The sequence below is a fragment of the Amaranthus tricolor genome, chromosome 4 (genome assembly GCF_026212465.1).
Source record: "Amaranthus tricolor cultivar Red isolate AtriRed21 chromosome 4, ASM2621246v1, whole genome shotgun sequence".
In the NCBI taxonomy this organism is placed as follows: domain Eukaryota; kingdom Viridiplantae; phylum Streptophyta; class Magnoliopsida; order Caryophyllales; family Amaranthaceae; genus Amaranthus; species Amaranthus tricolor.
This window is the reverse complement of record NC_080050.1, coordinates 22,773,229-22,790,160: the sequence shown is the minus strand read 5'-3', so window position 1 is coordinate 22,790,160 and position 16,932 is coordinate 22,773,229. Positions and strand designations below refer to the sequence as shown.

General features: G+C 27.7%; 1 protein-coding gene across 1 annotated transcript; it reads right to left on the bottom strand.

Moving 5' to 3' along the window:
* Positions 1-2,714: 2,714 nt before the first annotated feature.
* Positions 2,715-15,656, bottom strand: LOC130811532 (S-type anion channel SLAH4-like). Its single transcript, XM_057677858.1, has 3 exons — positions 14,999-15,656; positions 13,716-14,043; positions 2,715-3,180 (listed from the first exon to the last, which is right to left on the bottom strand). Exons 1-3 carry the CDS (start codon positions 15,580-15,582, stop codon positions 2,851-2,853), a joined length of 1,242 nt encoding a protein of 413 aa, XP_057533841.1. The 5' UTR covers positions 15,583-15,656; the 3' UTR covers positions 2,715-2,850.
* Between the last annotated feature and the right edge of the window lie 1,276 nt (positions 15,657-16,932).

Sequence of the window (16,932 nt, the reverse complement as noted above, 5' to 3'; positions counted from 1 at the left end):
GGTAACAAAAATTGAAAAACCTCAGATTTCTGTTTCAAAAATACAACCAACTCATACGAGTACAATCATCCACAATTAAGACATACTATGAAAATTCATGAGTACCAAATCTAAAGGGGACCCCCACACATCATAATGTATTAAAGAAAATGGTCTAGTAGAATGGGTTACACTAGGCAAATATGAATGTGAAGACTCAATTACTTTAAAAAAGATGATATTCAAAATGCATATTAAATTAATCAAGAAATTAATTAATTATATTTATTAGATTAATTGAACCAAAATCATATTTACTTTAAAAGGAATTTAATATATGTTTATTTGGTATTAATTGATATGTGTTTCTTAAATCGTTAGCTAGTTGAAATGTTACTTAAATAAGTTAAAGAAGTCAAAGATTTATTATTGACACATGTTTTTATCAATTAAGCAAAAAAGATTAAGTGTCATTTAGATAATAAAATGTTTATTATTAATCCAGTCCAAAATGATTAAGTTAAATTAAAATTAATACTTTGGTCATATGATTCTATATCATGAATAAAATGAATTATTTGCTATGTATATTATGAGTGCACGTTTATTGTATTAAAATATGGTTAGTCTAATAATATCTCATGTTTAAATTAGTCTTATGTTTTATAAGTTAAATAAAATTAGACTAAGTAATACTTATGTTTAGTCACACGGTTTTGTTGGTTAAAATTAGAATAAGTAAATTACTTAGTGAACAAGACTAGTTGTGTTCAAAAATGGTCCTTCCTAAACGTATGGAAACAACTTCCTATAATTATGGATGTGTTGATAAATGTACCTACAACTTAGGAGAGGCTAGTTTAAAGTGTTCCAATAATTTTGGGATAAGATGTATTAATCAAAAAATGATTTAGGAATTAATATGAAAACGCTTGATTATTGTTGGTTCTAGTACTAACTTGACAGGTTTATCTAAGTATTGAAGAAGGTAAAAATAGCTAAACGTGTTTTGGTCAATAAGTCAAGTGGAGCGTATAACTGACTTGTAACCCAAGGCTTTGAAAGTCAATTCCAGCATAACCAGAATTGAGATAAATAAGGATATGAAGCTTTATATTCTCAACAGCTAGTTTGAAGGCGTGGCTTATATACTAATAATTGAAGCTTTATATTCTCAACAGCTAGTTTGAAGGCGTGGCTTATATACTAATAATTGAAGCTTCATTCAAGAATTGAAGAACACAAAATACAACACTTACTTGCCATTTGTATTTTTGGAGTCTTAAAGTCTAATAGAGTTGTAAATCTAGTTATTCATAATGTGTCTAACTCTCACAATAAATTTTAATTATGCCTTAAAGTCTTAGAATACTTTTAGAAGTATTCGTTTGTTTTCTCTATTGTGAAATTGGTTTAAATCTTTTATTAAGGTATCATGTAGACCGTTCTTCAAGGGAAAAAAATGGTGACAGAAGATAAAGAGATCTTCTTAGTGATCTATTAGTGATCTAGGGTTCATTAATAAAAGACGTTGAATCCTAAGGGTCGAAAAGGAACCCATAGGCGTGGAGTAGGCTATTGATAGTTGAACCTTGTTGACAAATCTCTTGTTTTCTCTAAGTTTATTTTCGCACTTAAGTTTTAGATTTGTTATTCGACCTTAAACAGTTTTCAGAAAACTGTTTGAAAGATCTCACAAGCTCTTGAGCTAACAGTTAAAGGAAGAATTTTAAACGGACGTACTCTTTATTCACCCTTTCCTCTAAAGAGTATTCAATCTTCTATCAACCTTCAGAATGTTTATAACTTTTTCTAAAACACATGCTTCACAATCAAGAGACAGAGTAGTGGTTTTAAATGACGGAAATAAATGTTTGAGGTAAGTTAAAGAGGGGTGATCCAGACGTCGATACCACATCCAGAAGTGATAATCAGGAGATCCACGAGTAAGCATAGCTTGACCTTTTTGAGTCGTCTCATCCACACTGTACAAATCTCCTCGTTGAGTACCACATCCAATGATTTTCTCGGTCTGAGCATCCTGCACAATACAATCGATGGAAGACATAATAATAATGCAATTAAGCTCTTTAGTCGGCTGACTAATGGACAATAATTTATGGGACAAGTTAGGAATTAAAAGACAATTATTGAGATGAATAAAAGGTGAAATGTCAACAGGTCCAGTGTGATCAACACTGATACAAGCCCCATTTGAATTTTGGATGTGCTTACGAGACCGATCCAAAAGACAACAATTTCGAGGGTCAAAGGTCATAATGTCAATGGCCTCACAATTATAAATCCAATTTAAGGATTTTGTATGGCCTACTAGGCCCAACCCATGAGTTTTATGAGAGCTAAGAGGCTCATGAGTAAATTTGGCTTGTAATTTAGTTTGAGAATTCGGAAAATTGTGGGGAAACAATTTGGTTCGGTCGCGTGGCAGGAACATTAGGTTGCAGTAGGATGTTGTAATTTGGACTTTCCTTTATATAATATTCATCATTTCCTCCCCAGGAAAGTTCAAGAAAAGAAGATGAATGAAATAAAAAGATAGAATGAAAATGGAGAAGGTTAGACAAAGAAGACAAGGAAAAAAAATGAAATTTCACAATTCAACGTATAATTTAACGTTTTTTGAATATTAATGTTACGGTAGCTTATGTTCTTAAAAAAACAATGCTATTTTGTGGAAAATTTTAAGATTTGCTATCACTTGCATTTCGCAAAAAATAATAAATTAAAATCTTTATCAAAGCCCTACCCTAAAAAAATTTTCCAATTATTTAGGGATTATTACAAATCACTATTATTTATTTAGAACACGTCATTCTTACATAATAAGCACTTCTTAATTATAGTGCGGCCCTATTTGATTTCAGTAGGTGGAGCAGTAGACGGTAGGCTATCATCAGGATGAGGAGATACAGCAGCAGTAGTAGTAGTAGTAATGGTGAAAATAGGATCATTATGAGGCAAGAGCATTGTGGAGTTGAAAAGTGTGAGTAGAATCAAAATGAAAGTGACCAAGATTGATGATGACACTAAAATTAGCATTAATACATTTGCTAATTTTTCCTTAACTTCTTCTGCATATTCTGTGGCTGCTAAAGCTAACACTGTTATTGAGAATGGATATGCCCACCATGTCACGTTGAACCTCCTCATTGCTCTCTTAAACAATAATGGCCTGCATACCTGTTTTTAACCATACTTATATAAGCAAATGATTAATAACTATGATTTTATAAATACAAATTCTCGTGAGAGATGCTCTCTTTGAGAGACTATCTATAATTTCCCTACAATAATATCAACTATTGATTAACTATGAATAATACAAATTTAGGGTTATTTTCCTAGAATAATACCAACTTTAGTTTATTAATTAATTTACCAATTTTTTTGTCTTATAATCACCTATAGTTTGATTTTTTAACATGTTAGGCATATTCTAGGAAAACACCCTTTTAAGTTGGTATTCGTCATCATCATCATACCCAGTGTATCCCGCTCATAGAAAATTATGATCAAAGTCTAGGGAGGGAAGAACGACTGCAACTCATACCCATAGAGGAGAGTGCAGTCAAAGAGTTCCTCAGCTCGAGAAAGGTCTTCAAAGAGAGAGAAACATGCAACTTACAAATAGAATAAATGGAATACGTACAAATAACTAATAATAAAGATAAAAGTGAAGAAGAAGGTAAAGAGCGATAATTAAAGGCAATGAACAATAACGAATAAAGGTAAAAGGGACGGATTTAGTAATCTAGAACGTGGATAAGGCGCCGCCAACTGTGGCTATTCCTGGTCAGGTCCCTTTAAGTTGGTATTATTCAAATTTAATCAAAAGTTGATATTATTGTAGGAACAAAAATTATACGTGTTGAGTCGTTGCAGCAATCTTTCTTTTGTTCCAATTATCCTTTGTAGAAGCATTAGGAAAGCCATGTAATTTGTAACAAGACTCTTTGGTATGACCTTGTTTCTTACAGTAATTGCAGAAGGGAGTAGTTTTTCTTGGGTTGTTGTTATAATTGCCTAAAAAATTAGGTTTGGAAGGAACTTTATTGGGATGATTGTAAAACTTTTGTTTATGGACAGCAGAAAGTCCAATTTCTTCTGTAATGGTTGGATTAGTATGGGAGATTAAATCGGAATGGTTTTCTTCTTGCATGATAAGACGATAAGCATGGGAAATACTGGGAAGAGGTTGTTGCATAAGAATGTTTCCTCTGATGGTTTTATAGGTAGGGTTAAGTTTCATGAGGAAAAGAATTAAGCGCTGTTCTTCTCTCATTTGAAGAAGTTTGGTGTTGATTCCACAATTGCAATTGTTGCAAGAACAAGTGGGTATGGGATATGAAGCGTCGAATTCGTCCCACAACATTTTGATTTTGGTAAAATACGCTGAAAGACAATCGGAGCCTTGATCAATGGCAAAGATTTGTTGGGTGAGGGAGTAGATCTGAGTTCCGGAAGTTACCCCAAATCTTTCTTCAAGATTTTGCCAGATGGCTTGCGCAGTAGGAAAATACAAAACACTTCGTGCAATCTGAGGATCAAGAACTTTCATGAACCATGAGATGATTGTACTGTTGATCCTTTCCCAGGATTTGAAGGTAGGATCGGAAGGAAGAGGTTGTGGAATCTGATACCATGTTGATTTTAGTAGTCCAATTCATATGTGAAGAAAAGAATAAAAATAGTGAATGAAAAAGAGATCAAAATTATTATTGATAATATGATTCATCAATTACAAAAATATACAAAGTAGAAGAAAATGTCCTCTCATATATATTTTGAGAAGATAAAAACTAAATGAAATTGAAAATAAAAAACAATGTTAAGAGGAAGTATTTATAGTGTGAGGAAGGGTAGAGTCGGTATATGCAATATTGTTAACAATTATTTCCATTAATTTTTCTTTTATAAATGGATTAAATGGATCAATCATTACTTCTCAATTCAAGTATATCAATTTATAGATGGAGAAATGGTTCACTAATCACTCATTAGTCATTACTTATCCATTTAAGTATTTGAATTTATAAAAAAAATGGGTTAAACGGATCACTCAATACGTAAAAATTTAAGCATACACGTGCCTTCATTCCAGTTTTCATTTGCCATTTTGGATATTTCATTTGTTGTTTCCATAATGAATATTTCTATTTATATTACAAATTTTAGACAAAAATAACTTATTTATCCTCATTTTAATATTTTAATAATGCTTATGATTCCCATATAATTCCACTATCATTTTAACATTTTTATGTTCCTTATAGTCCCCACATGTTCACTAACTTTATAAAAATATTTTTTGATTATTTATAATCCCCATGCTTTTTCCACTAACTTTCTTTTAATAGTTTTTAATGTTTATGGTCTCTACTAGGGATGGGATGGGTCTTGGACCCTAAGGGATCTAGAGCCGACCCGACCCTGATTTTAAGGGTTTGGATCCATCTATGTTTGGATCCTATGGATCGGAGTCGAATCTAGGTCCATGATCTTAGGGTCGGGGTCCGAGACCACATGTCTGAGACCCAGATCCGACCCATGGACCCATTTACATTTTTATTTAAATTTATATATTAGCTATCATGTGTATTTAATTGTTTGATTTGGAATTTTGTTATATATCTGAACATTAAGTGATTTGAAACTTTATCGGTTTATTTTTTAATTTTCATAAACAATCCTTATGATTGTGGGAACTTCATTAAGAAACAAAAAGAGTATTATATAAATTTGTGCAATACACAATGTAATTCTATTTTTTAATATACTAGCTATGATTGCTAATATATATATTTTATTCTAAATATTTTAGCGATAATAATATTTATGGCCTTAAAGGTTATTCGTAAAATATTAATAAATTTTCTTTATTATTAATTATTTGAAATTTTAAAGAAAATTTAAGATGAAATCTAAGAACAATTAATATATTATATAATGATTTTAATTTTTAATAAGAGAATAGAATGTAAATTTAATAATGTATTTTAAAAAATCTAATCTTTTTAAAGGGAGTACAATATTAAATTACATTATATATAATATTAGATTTTTTTATTTTTTCAACCTTTTGAGTTGTATATATAATATATTATTTTTTAATTTTAAAAGAAAAACAAAAGGTAGTGAGATCAAGAATTGGCAAAGAGTCAAAGTTGATTGAATCTTCAGAGAACAGTTTTTTGATTTTGGAATTAATCTTAACAATTAAGAAAAATTATCAAAAATAATCTTAAAAATTACCCATTAGCTCAAAATAAATTATAGAAGTACTATTGAATAACATATATTTATCTTAACTATTATTTGAAAATTTATCTTTTTAAAAATTTTAATTAATGTTCATTCATACATCTTTACAAAAATAGAATGTTAAAATATATGAAATTTTAATTGGCATGGTTGTGTTTTACCAAGTTGGTTAGGAGTCAAGTAAATTTAGCATTAAAAACATAAGTAAAGTTGAATAAGTTTTATTTTTTTTTTATTAAAAGTAATATGATTTTTTATAATATTTTATTTTCATTAGTAAACTTAAAATCACGTCATGACTGAGTACTTGAGATGACTATTGAGTCCAATACTAATAGGAGTACATAGTAACTTCGTTTAGCATTAAAAACATAAATATGTTGAATAAGTTTTTATAGTTAACGCTAATCAATTTAATTTAAAAGGTGGACTTTGTTTAGTTTAGATCATAGTAAAGATGAAGATAAATTGTAGTATAAATTATTAGTTAATGTTAATATAATGCCCTTAGTTTTCTTTTGTTTGTCCTTTTAGAGCAGAGAATTTTTTTAAAACAAAATTGAGAGGTTTAATATATTATTAAAGATAAAAAATATTTATGTGAAATTTTTTTAGATTTGTCTTAAAAAATAGTTTTTTATTATACACCTTTTATAATTTATATGGTATGTATTAAAGAAATTAAAAATTTAAATTTAAACTATGCAAAAAGTAAAGTAGACAAATAATAAGATTACTTTTTAAAATTTGTTTGATGGGGTGTTCATTAACAATTTAACTGAGAATCTTTTTGAAATACCCCGCTTAATTAATTGTAATTAATTAAGTGTATCTGGGATTAGTATTTCTTAAGCGTGATATTTTATTAGGACTTAGTAAAATATTTTAATACATTTGGGTTATTAAATTTTATGTTATTTTATTGAGATACGAAATAATATTTTATTATTTAAGGATATCAATCGTATTAAATTTGGGACAAAAGTAAGTTATACGATAAAAATAGGGTAAAAAGTAAGTTATAATATTTTAAAATGTTGTTACATTATTGTTTTTAACGAGTTTTGAATAAATATGTTTGGTATATAAAGTTTTGTTTGTTTCGCAATGAAAGCATATGTTTCATTTGTCATATTGTCTCGCTATTGACTTATAAAGTAATATAGCCATATTTTGATTTCGCTATTAACTTGTAAAGTTATAGCCGTATTTTGATTCGTTATGAACTAAAGGTTCATAGTCGTGTTTATGTCGATACCAAACGGTGTTTTTAAAAGAGTTTAGATTTGGATATAATAATGTTTTAGGTAGTTACAAATTGACCAAAAAATTTGATTGGAGATTTTGTTAATGACTTGTATATAAATGTGATAGTTTGTCGGATTACTCAACAATTTAATTGTTGACAGTCTTGATAGGGGCCTATCCCTTATGGGGGATGGACCATTTTCAGGTTAGCTCTGATGTGGAGATGATACCTACTTGTATTATGTGTTATGTGCGAGGCGAGGACTTCTTTTTGAAATACAAATGTAATTTGGATATTTGTAAATTAACTTGAAATAATTTTATAATGTTTTGTAAATAATATGCACTTAATTATGTAAAATGTTTTCAAAACTCTGATATTGGTTTGTTGCGGCTATCGAGCGACAGGTTGGATTCAGCCCAGACTTCTATAAGTCTTCGCTATGCTTTGTAGACAATATAATTATATTGTCTACGCTGGTTTGGGTTGTTTCATTTTTATAAACTTTAAAAAATATCTAATACAAATTAACAATTAAATATTTTTATTTAAATTATAAAATTCTCGACACAAAACTAATTTTATAACTACTCTCTCAAATTTATTAAATTTTTAATTTTCAAAGTTAATACATCAAAACCTTTTTAAAGTGAGCATATTGGAGAATTTCAAGAGTAGAGAGAAACATAAGGCGAAAAGAAAGCCATTACTCTTTTAATAAACTGTCTATTTGAAAAACGTATCTTAAACCCAACTCATTAAAAAAAAAAAAAATTATTGTGAAAAGAAAAAGATATATAATGGGTAGGCTCTCTTACCAGAATTTGTGAAAAGAAAAAGATCACATTTTAGACTTTAGAGTGATAAAGAATTTTTAAAAGAAGGTGGAGTAATTAAGTTAGCCAAAGCATTATAATCAGAAATTCGCAAAGAGGAAGCGTGATAATAATTAAGTTAGGCGTTGGGAAAAGACAGCAATACAAACTTACGCCTAATTTATATTCTGTTCATTAAAATAATAATGCAAAGAAAGAAAAATTATTGTAAATAATCCAATTTATTTTCAATTATCTACCAATAATTTCACTTTTTGAAATTTTTTTTAATAATTCAACCTTTGCTTTCAATTTGTTACTAATGGATCTTTTAGAAAATGACCTGTTATATCATGTTACCTCTCATCTTCTCCTCCTTTATAATAATCAAACTTATTTCCTATTACTTGTCAATAATCACACCTTTTGAATTTTCTTTAATAATTCAACCTGTATTTTCATTTTGTTGCTAATGGACCATTCAAAAAGCTAAATACTCAATTTCTCTTTGCCTCTAATTTATAATAATCCAACATATCTCATCCATACATGTTAAGTCTCTTTTAATTTCTTTAACACATTTTCTCTTCAATTATTATCAAAAAAATCCATAATTTTAAAATACTCAATTTCTCTTTGCTACTGATTAAAAGAGGTATTTTACTTTAAAAGAAAGTTAAAATCTTACAACTATTATTAATTTTTTACAATTATATTGATTATAAATTTTTAACATGTAAATTTCAACTTAATAAAAATAATATATAACGGCTTGGCGGGTACCCGACTCAATGTATTTTGTAGCCCATGACCCAACCCTAATTATATTATTTTTGAACACCCGGTTTAGGATGTGGGTAGGTGGGTCGACGAGTCGACGAATCGGGTCAAGCGGGTCAGATTTTTAAACACCCTTGTTTGATGGGATATGTAGGTAAAGACAATTACTATTTATGCAATGATCAACTTTATAAGCTTCGGAAATAATAGCAATTTCATTTAGCTTCTTTAAGGGTCCATTGACAACAAACAAAAAGTAAAGGTTGTATTATTGAACAAAATTTTAAAAGTGAGATTATTAGCAGGCTACGCAAAGTAGATTGGATTATTATAAAGAAGGAAGAAGATGAAAGGTAATCTGGTATAGCAGATTATTTCTGTGAAAGGTCTATTGGCAACAAATTGAAAGCACAGGTTGGATTACTAAAATATTTTCAAAAGCTGGGATTATTGGCAGGTAATTGAAAATAAATTAGATTATTCACAACAATTTTTTCTAAAAAAAAAAAATAATAATATTTTCTTTCACAAATGTGTATTTATTACTGTTCTATTATTTTTTTTTTGCCAAAATTATTGTTACATTTTATACCTCATTAAATTAATATCATTTAAAAATTGATTCAAAGGAGTTTAATACATTATCCGGAAGAGCCATTATTTGAAATTAAAAATTATTAATATACTGATTTATGCATTGTAAATAATATCATTAACTTATTTTTCATAAATATTTTTAAATACTCCAAATAATATTATTTTCTTAATTTGTATAAGTGTTTTAAAACAAATAATAATGTACGTGTAACGTAGGGCACTATTGTCAAAGAAACTCTAAAAATCCATTTTTATACTTTATTTATTTATTTTTTTAATTATTACAAATATATATATATATATATATATATATATATATATATATATATATATATATATATATATATATATATATATATATATATATATTTATATTTATATTTATATTTGAGTGACCAATTAATTAATCAGCTCATTTTGTATGAGACTGTCTCACTATAAGATGGACTCATATATTAGCCTATTTTTTAATTGATTACTTTAAAATCGTATGTGATTGTTTTAAGGTTATAAGTAATCACTTTCAAATTATAAAAAAATTATTTTCTTAAAATTATAACTGATCATTTTTAACATTATAAGCAATCACTTTAAGACAGAAAATGTTTATTAGACAGCCCAATAAAAATGATGTCACGGTGAGACCGTCTCATTTAAGAATTAGTGTTAATAAAGAGACATAAATTAACAACTTCTACTATGCCATCTTTATTTCAAAATTTTACTTATGTTTAAGAAAACCTATGCATTGACCAATTCGATAGTAATTTAGTTAATACAGATATTTATCAAATACTAGTATCTAATTGCTTTTTTTTCTTTAATTTTATGAGTCTATGTAATATAGAATCATGCTCCCAAAAACTTACGAGATGACCTTATTGTAATTACCGTAGGAAAATAAAAATACTAGAATATCTTGTTGGACAATAAATTATATTAGAATATCTTTACTAATATTTTGGATATTAAGGCTATTTTATTTTCTATTATTTATGTTTAAGTTAATATTTTATTATTGTTTTCCTTATTTAAGTCCCAATTATTTGTATAAATATAGATAGTACCTCTTATTATTATTTAACACAAATCAAGTATTTAAAACTCAAATACTAATCTCCACTTTATTATTTTTTCTGCATTATTAATTTTTTTCAATTACTGATTTATCTATATATATATATATATATGACAATCAAATATGTTTATGGAAACTGTATTTTCGGGTATTCTATTCACATTTAATATTAGGTCGTTATAAATTTTTATCAATACTATATCGAAATATCATATAATTAAATATTAATTTTTGTAAAAAAAATTGGAAGGTGTTATTTAATTGAACACGTTAAAACTGTCAAGAATCGACTCCGCATTTAAGACTAATAAGCCAAAAAAAAAAAAAAAAAAAAAAGCGTTAGAGTAATAGTTAGTCAACAATGAAGATGTAATGTAGATGTACTAGTAAACTGTGAAGTACTAAATGACGACAACCTTGTGACTTGTGAGCTGTCAAATAGTCTCAGCAGAAGCTTCTCCACAATTTCTTGCTGCATGGATCATATTAATTTATACTGCCTACAATCCTACATCATGCAACTTTGCAACTACTATAATAATCATAAAAATCAAAATTTACCTTCCATGTAAGATGCTAATTTACAATAATTTTTAAGAAATAAAAATATGTATAGGAGTAGTTTAAAAAACTTCTAAATAAATAAAAATTTTGTATAACAGCTAAAAAAAATAGAGAATTGGAAATAAGTTTTGTCTTTTTGTCTTCATTAATAAAGGTGTTTAAATATTTAATAGTCTCAAGAATGGTGATATATTTGTTGGATTTATTGTTTTAAAGTTGTTAAGTTAGTTATTTTATTTTAGTGGTTATTAAAAAGTAAGTCATCTACTTAGTGTTGTAGTGGATAAAAATAGTAAGATTATGTTCTTATAGTTTTAATTAGTTAAATGTAGTTATTTCTTAGTACTATAAATTAGATTATAATCACAAATTAATTGAAAATCACAAAATTAGCAATATAATTTTAATTTTATCTTCAAATTTTTAAATATCTCAATATAAATTCAAAAGTTTTAAGATAAGATTTAAATACTCAATTACACTTTTGGTATTATTACATAAATAATCAATAAATGTCAAATTAAATCACACAAATATTCAAAAAAATAGAAGTAAAATTATGATATGACAACATAGAAATTTAGGGAATTAATGGGTTGTTCATTGTTGTGGTTGTTAACTATGATGTTCATAAATCATAACTTTGTTAGTAGGTGATCATCCTCTTTATCTCTAAGGGGATATTGTTGCAAGATTTAGACGAATTTTCGATTAAGTGTGTGTTTTTTTGTTTTAATTTTTTTTTCTGTTCTCAGTACGTAATGAGATAATGCTAGGAGAAAGAGAATAAAAAAGTGGTTATAAAATTATCATGAATAATATAACTTTTTGCTTATTTTTCAATAATAATACTAAATTTTAATTAACAATGAATAATACAAATTTAGGGACATTTTCCTAAAACATTTCCAACATTTTAAAAATCAAACTCTAGGAGATTATATGACAAAAAATTGATAAATTAGCTAAAAAAATAAAATTGGTATTATTATAGGAAAAAACACCCCTAAATTGGTGTTATTATAGAAAAATTAACGAAATATTATATTATTCACGGTAATTTTTTCCATATTGTTATCAACTTGTTAGATTTAATAATAACAAAAATTATATTTTAAAGTTTTTTTTGTCTTAAATTTTGGTTTTTACATTGGCATGGAAGGTAACTCTGTAAGATGGTGTAGAAACATTAGCGTTATGTAAAGATTCTGAACTTTTTTCCATAATATCTTTGATTTGCCATGCTATTTGATGGTTTAGATAGCAAAAAGAATAGGTCGTTATTATTAATAGATTCTTCTATTTTTAGGTACCTTGATTTTCAAACAATTGTATTTTACACTTTTTCACATGAAAATCTTTTGGAAAAGATATGATGAATTTTATTATGTAGAGCATATCTTATTTTAATTTATAAAAAATATTTTGTTAGAATAATATTATCATTTGATTAGCCAATGAAAAGTAGTCTAATCAATGGACTTTCACGTCATCTACACAAATCAAACCCAAACAAATCACACCATTAAGTTGCTATATATATTTACATATTTATTATGAGAGATTTTGTGACTATTTATTAAAAAGGATGGAGTGTTTATTAATTATTATTAGGGTATTTTTAAAAATCAATTTTGTCCTTTTCTGAAGACATATAACCAAGTAAAGAAAAGAAAAGGCAAAGTTGTCCACCTCTATTTGACCATTTTATAATTTGCAACAATTATTTTTTGACATAACAATAAACAAGTGAAAAAGAAAAAGCAAAGTTGTCGACCCCAGTTGACTACTCTTTTATCCCTAACATTCTACCATAATTATTTTTTAACACTATTTATTAATGAAAAATTATTAACAATAAAGTAATATTTACTTAATCTATTGAAAATAAACTCAATTATTTTTTATTTATAAATAATCTCACTTATTAAATATTTGCAAAAAATAAAACCACCTATTATATGGTTTATTATAACCATCTTCAAAACTTCTTTGTGATCAAATAATTAGAAATGTACAATAATTAAGTTTGTTTTCAAACATTATACAGTTAACACAAATTTATTTAAAAATAATTAACATTTGAATTTTTTTTCAGCTGATTGAGCAAATATTGGTTTACTTTAACAATATTTCCGTTTATTAATTGGTCAAACTTATATTTTATTCTTTATGTTTAATTTAAGTTAAAAAATTTAGTAAAGTGCACTTTGTTTAATTCGTAATCAATGAAAAAACTATTAATAACCATTTTTATATAATCTTTATTTATATATAATTAAAATGCATTGATAGTGAAAAAAAATAGCATAATTAAAAAAAAAAAGCAAAAGTATATAGTAAATTAAAGAAAGTAGCCGCAAAAGCTTACCAAAGACATGAAGAGAAAAATGGAAAGAAAAAAGAGCATCTTGGCGGTTATGTCGAACTTTCCAGAAATTGAGCCCCATGCCAAGCTAGCGGCTCCAGGCGCCGCAAAGAATAGGAAAAACACCGGCTTAAGCATCGCTGGTAGTTTATCACTTCCTGATAGTCGTTGATAAAGAGTCACAAACAGGACCAAGTAATGCACCATTCCTAATGAGAATAACATTAGTGCTGTTTCATTCCAACCCATTCGGGCCGCCGCCGTTGACCCGATTAAATTCCCTATCACACTCATTTGGCTTGTTGGATTAGCTACCACAGTCAAATTATACCTGTGTCAGAAATCAGATCAATTATACATAAATATGCCAAGTTTCATCACTATCTCGTCATGATAGTTTTGGTGAGCACATCAATAAAAATAATGTTTGGCATTTTATCTAATAGAAAAAGATAAAGATAAAAATATAGAAAAACCAAAATAAAAAGAAAAACAAAATCATAAAATTAATAAACCTATGACATTTTACGATTAATGTAAATAATGATTATTTACCTAAAGAAGCCGCTAACTATTTTAGTTTCATGTTAGAGTATATAACATATTTCGGGACCTCAACCATCAGCTTAAGCTTTTTGTTGAGATGGTCCCTTAACATGGTATCAGAAGCCAGTGTGACAAGAGGTCACATGTTTGAATCTCAACCACTCCTCATTTAAATGTGGAACTATTAGCGCCAGGTATCGGAAGGGCCTGTATCGTATCCACACTTCTAGCCCAAAGGGCTCTCGTGTGAGAGGACATGTTAGAATATATAACATGAAACATCAACCATCAGCTTAAACTTTTGGTTGAGATGGTCCCATGTCACTAGTTAGAATATTCTCCAAATATTACGTTATAACTTGGTTGTGGATTTTTTAATTTCACTAGCAAAAATTAAAAAAGTTCGCCAATAAGTTTATAATGAATTAAAAAAGCTAAAAACATAGTCTATTTACTAATAACATAAATTTGAATATTTAACTTGCCAAAGCTACCTTATTTTTTAAATTGTGATCATAAAACGAGTCTTTATATTAGTCTCCTTTCGTTATGGTTCAATTTAAACATACTAAATATATTTAATTATAAAAATAATCGCAATATAAGATGATCTCATTTAAAAATTAATAAAAAAACTAAACTAAAAAACTAACAAAAAAATATTTTATTTTTATTGTACACCCTTATACAAGTATTTTTTTTTTTCAATATGGAGAATTTAAAATAGGTTGGTATCATACTTTAAACCTTTGGTAGTGAACCACTGGCCGTAAATCTTGACATCGAGAAGAACAACAGGAAGAACAAGAGCCCACCAAAGACTAAGGTGGGCCTCAGTCTTATGATCAATCCAAGGCGAGCATTGGAGAAGCAAAAGCCAAGAAATCCAAGGGGCAAAAAGGTAATTTACACCAACATGGTGTAGGAACTCTTCTTTCACCATCTTAAGGTGGAAGACGCAACGAAGGACATAAATGAAAGATAGAAGAACAAGTATAGCAAGTGAGAATGCCCAAAAAGACACAAAAGTAATTGGGTGAAATCTATGAAAAATATGATGAATTAATGGATTAATAGTATTATTATTAGTGTTATGGGTTGTGGGTTGAATAAGGTTTTTCCATAACAATGCTTGGCTTGCTAGGGATAATGTTATCCTAAAGTAGCCTGCATGAAACCTTGTTAGTATTGATGATATTGATTGAATTATGATTGAGAAGCATTGATGATTGTGAGGATTAGAAGGGATGGAAGGAGTCGAGGAGATGGTGATTTGGATGGGGTGAGGAGGAAGGGATGGGATTGGGAGTGTGTGAAATTCCATTGAAGTAGTATTTGGAATTAATGACTAATGAGGAAGGGACTAATGGGTGTGGATTTATAGGGAATAGGAAAGGAATGTGAATGAGACAACTTTTCTATATTTTGGAAAAATAGAAAAAAAAAAAGTACAAAGCTTATAAGTATGGCAAGGAATTTAATAGTTAGACCCGTAATGAATTACTTGCACCTAGATATGTTCAAAATAGATTTGATGATTGATATTTATCCGACATTGAAATCGAACTCGACTTCAAATTGAATTTAAAATAATGTAAAAATTAATGTGGGCACAAGACCCAATTATAAACAAATTCGATAATTCAAATGGACACCTCTACTTGCAACTTTGTATGGTGGCATAAGAATTAAAATAAAGTTATTTTGGTGCATTTTTGTCTATTTTACCCCTTTTAATAATACATAATGATGTGATGAATGAAAATAAAATAAGAGTAAAATAGAGAATTATTAAGTTGTGTTTTTTTAGTAAAGAAGAAAATGATGTAAAAATAAAAAATATAATAAATGCAACTATTGTAAAACGAGAAACTATTTATTAAGAGAAGTTGTAAAGCATGCAACTTGGAAAAAGAGATAAGGGGATGGAAAAAGTTGGGGTGGACTTGAATTTGGAAGGAGTTTGGTAGAGTAATACTAGGTGGGAGAAGTCTACTTGGTGATGGTATTGTTGACTAAAGGAAACATTGAATTTGAATATGATTTAATTTCATTTATACGTTTTAAATTCAAGAAAACGAATGAAATATGTGATATTATAGTGATAAAAAAAATCTAATATGTCACTATTTATTAAATCAATCTCAACCCTCAAACATTTATGACATATTTGATCAAGCTTAATAATTACTACTAGTTAGGATTGAAATAAATTCACAATAAAGTGGTATTGCAGTGACCTAAACTCAATTTGAATTCAACTCGATGTTGATGTGTGATCCAATCTAAAACCGATTACATTAATATTGTATCTATTACCAATTCACACCCAACCTGAGAACAACTATTGTTGATTACATTGTATTTACATGAGTTGTAGTTGCCAAAACTTAATATCAAATGAATGCGCAATAGAGTTGGTCCAAAACCAAAGATAGACCGGACGTAAAATAATTGGATGTACTAATTTTACATGATAAATCCGACGTAAAAAATTAGATGTACTATTTTTTGCATGATAAACCCGATGTAAAATAATTGGATGTACTATTTTTTTGCATGAGTCTTATGTATACTTATTATTTAAATATCTCGTCATTTTGATTATACATAATATAATATTTAAAGTCGTCAATCAAGGATTTACTTATGTGTCAGATTTGGGTTTGGCTCA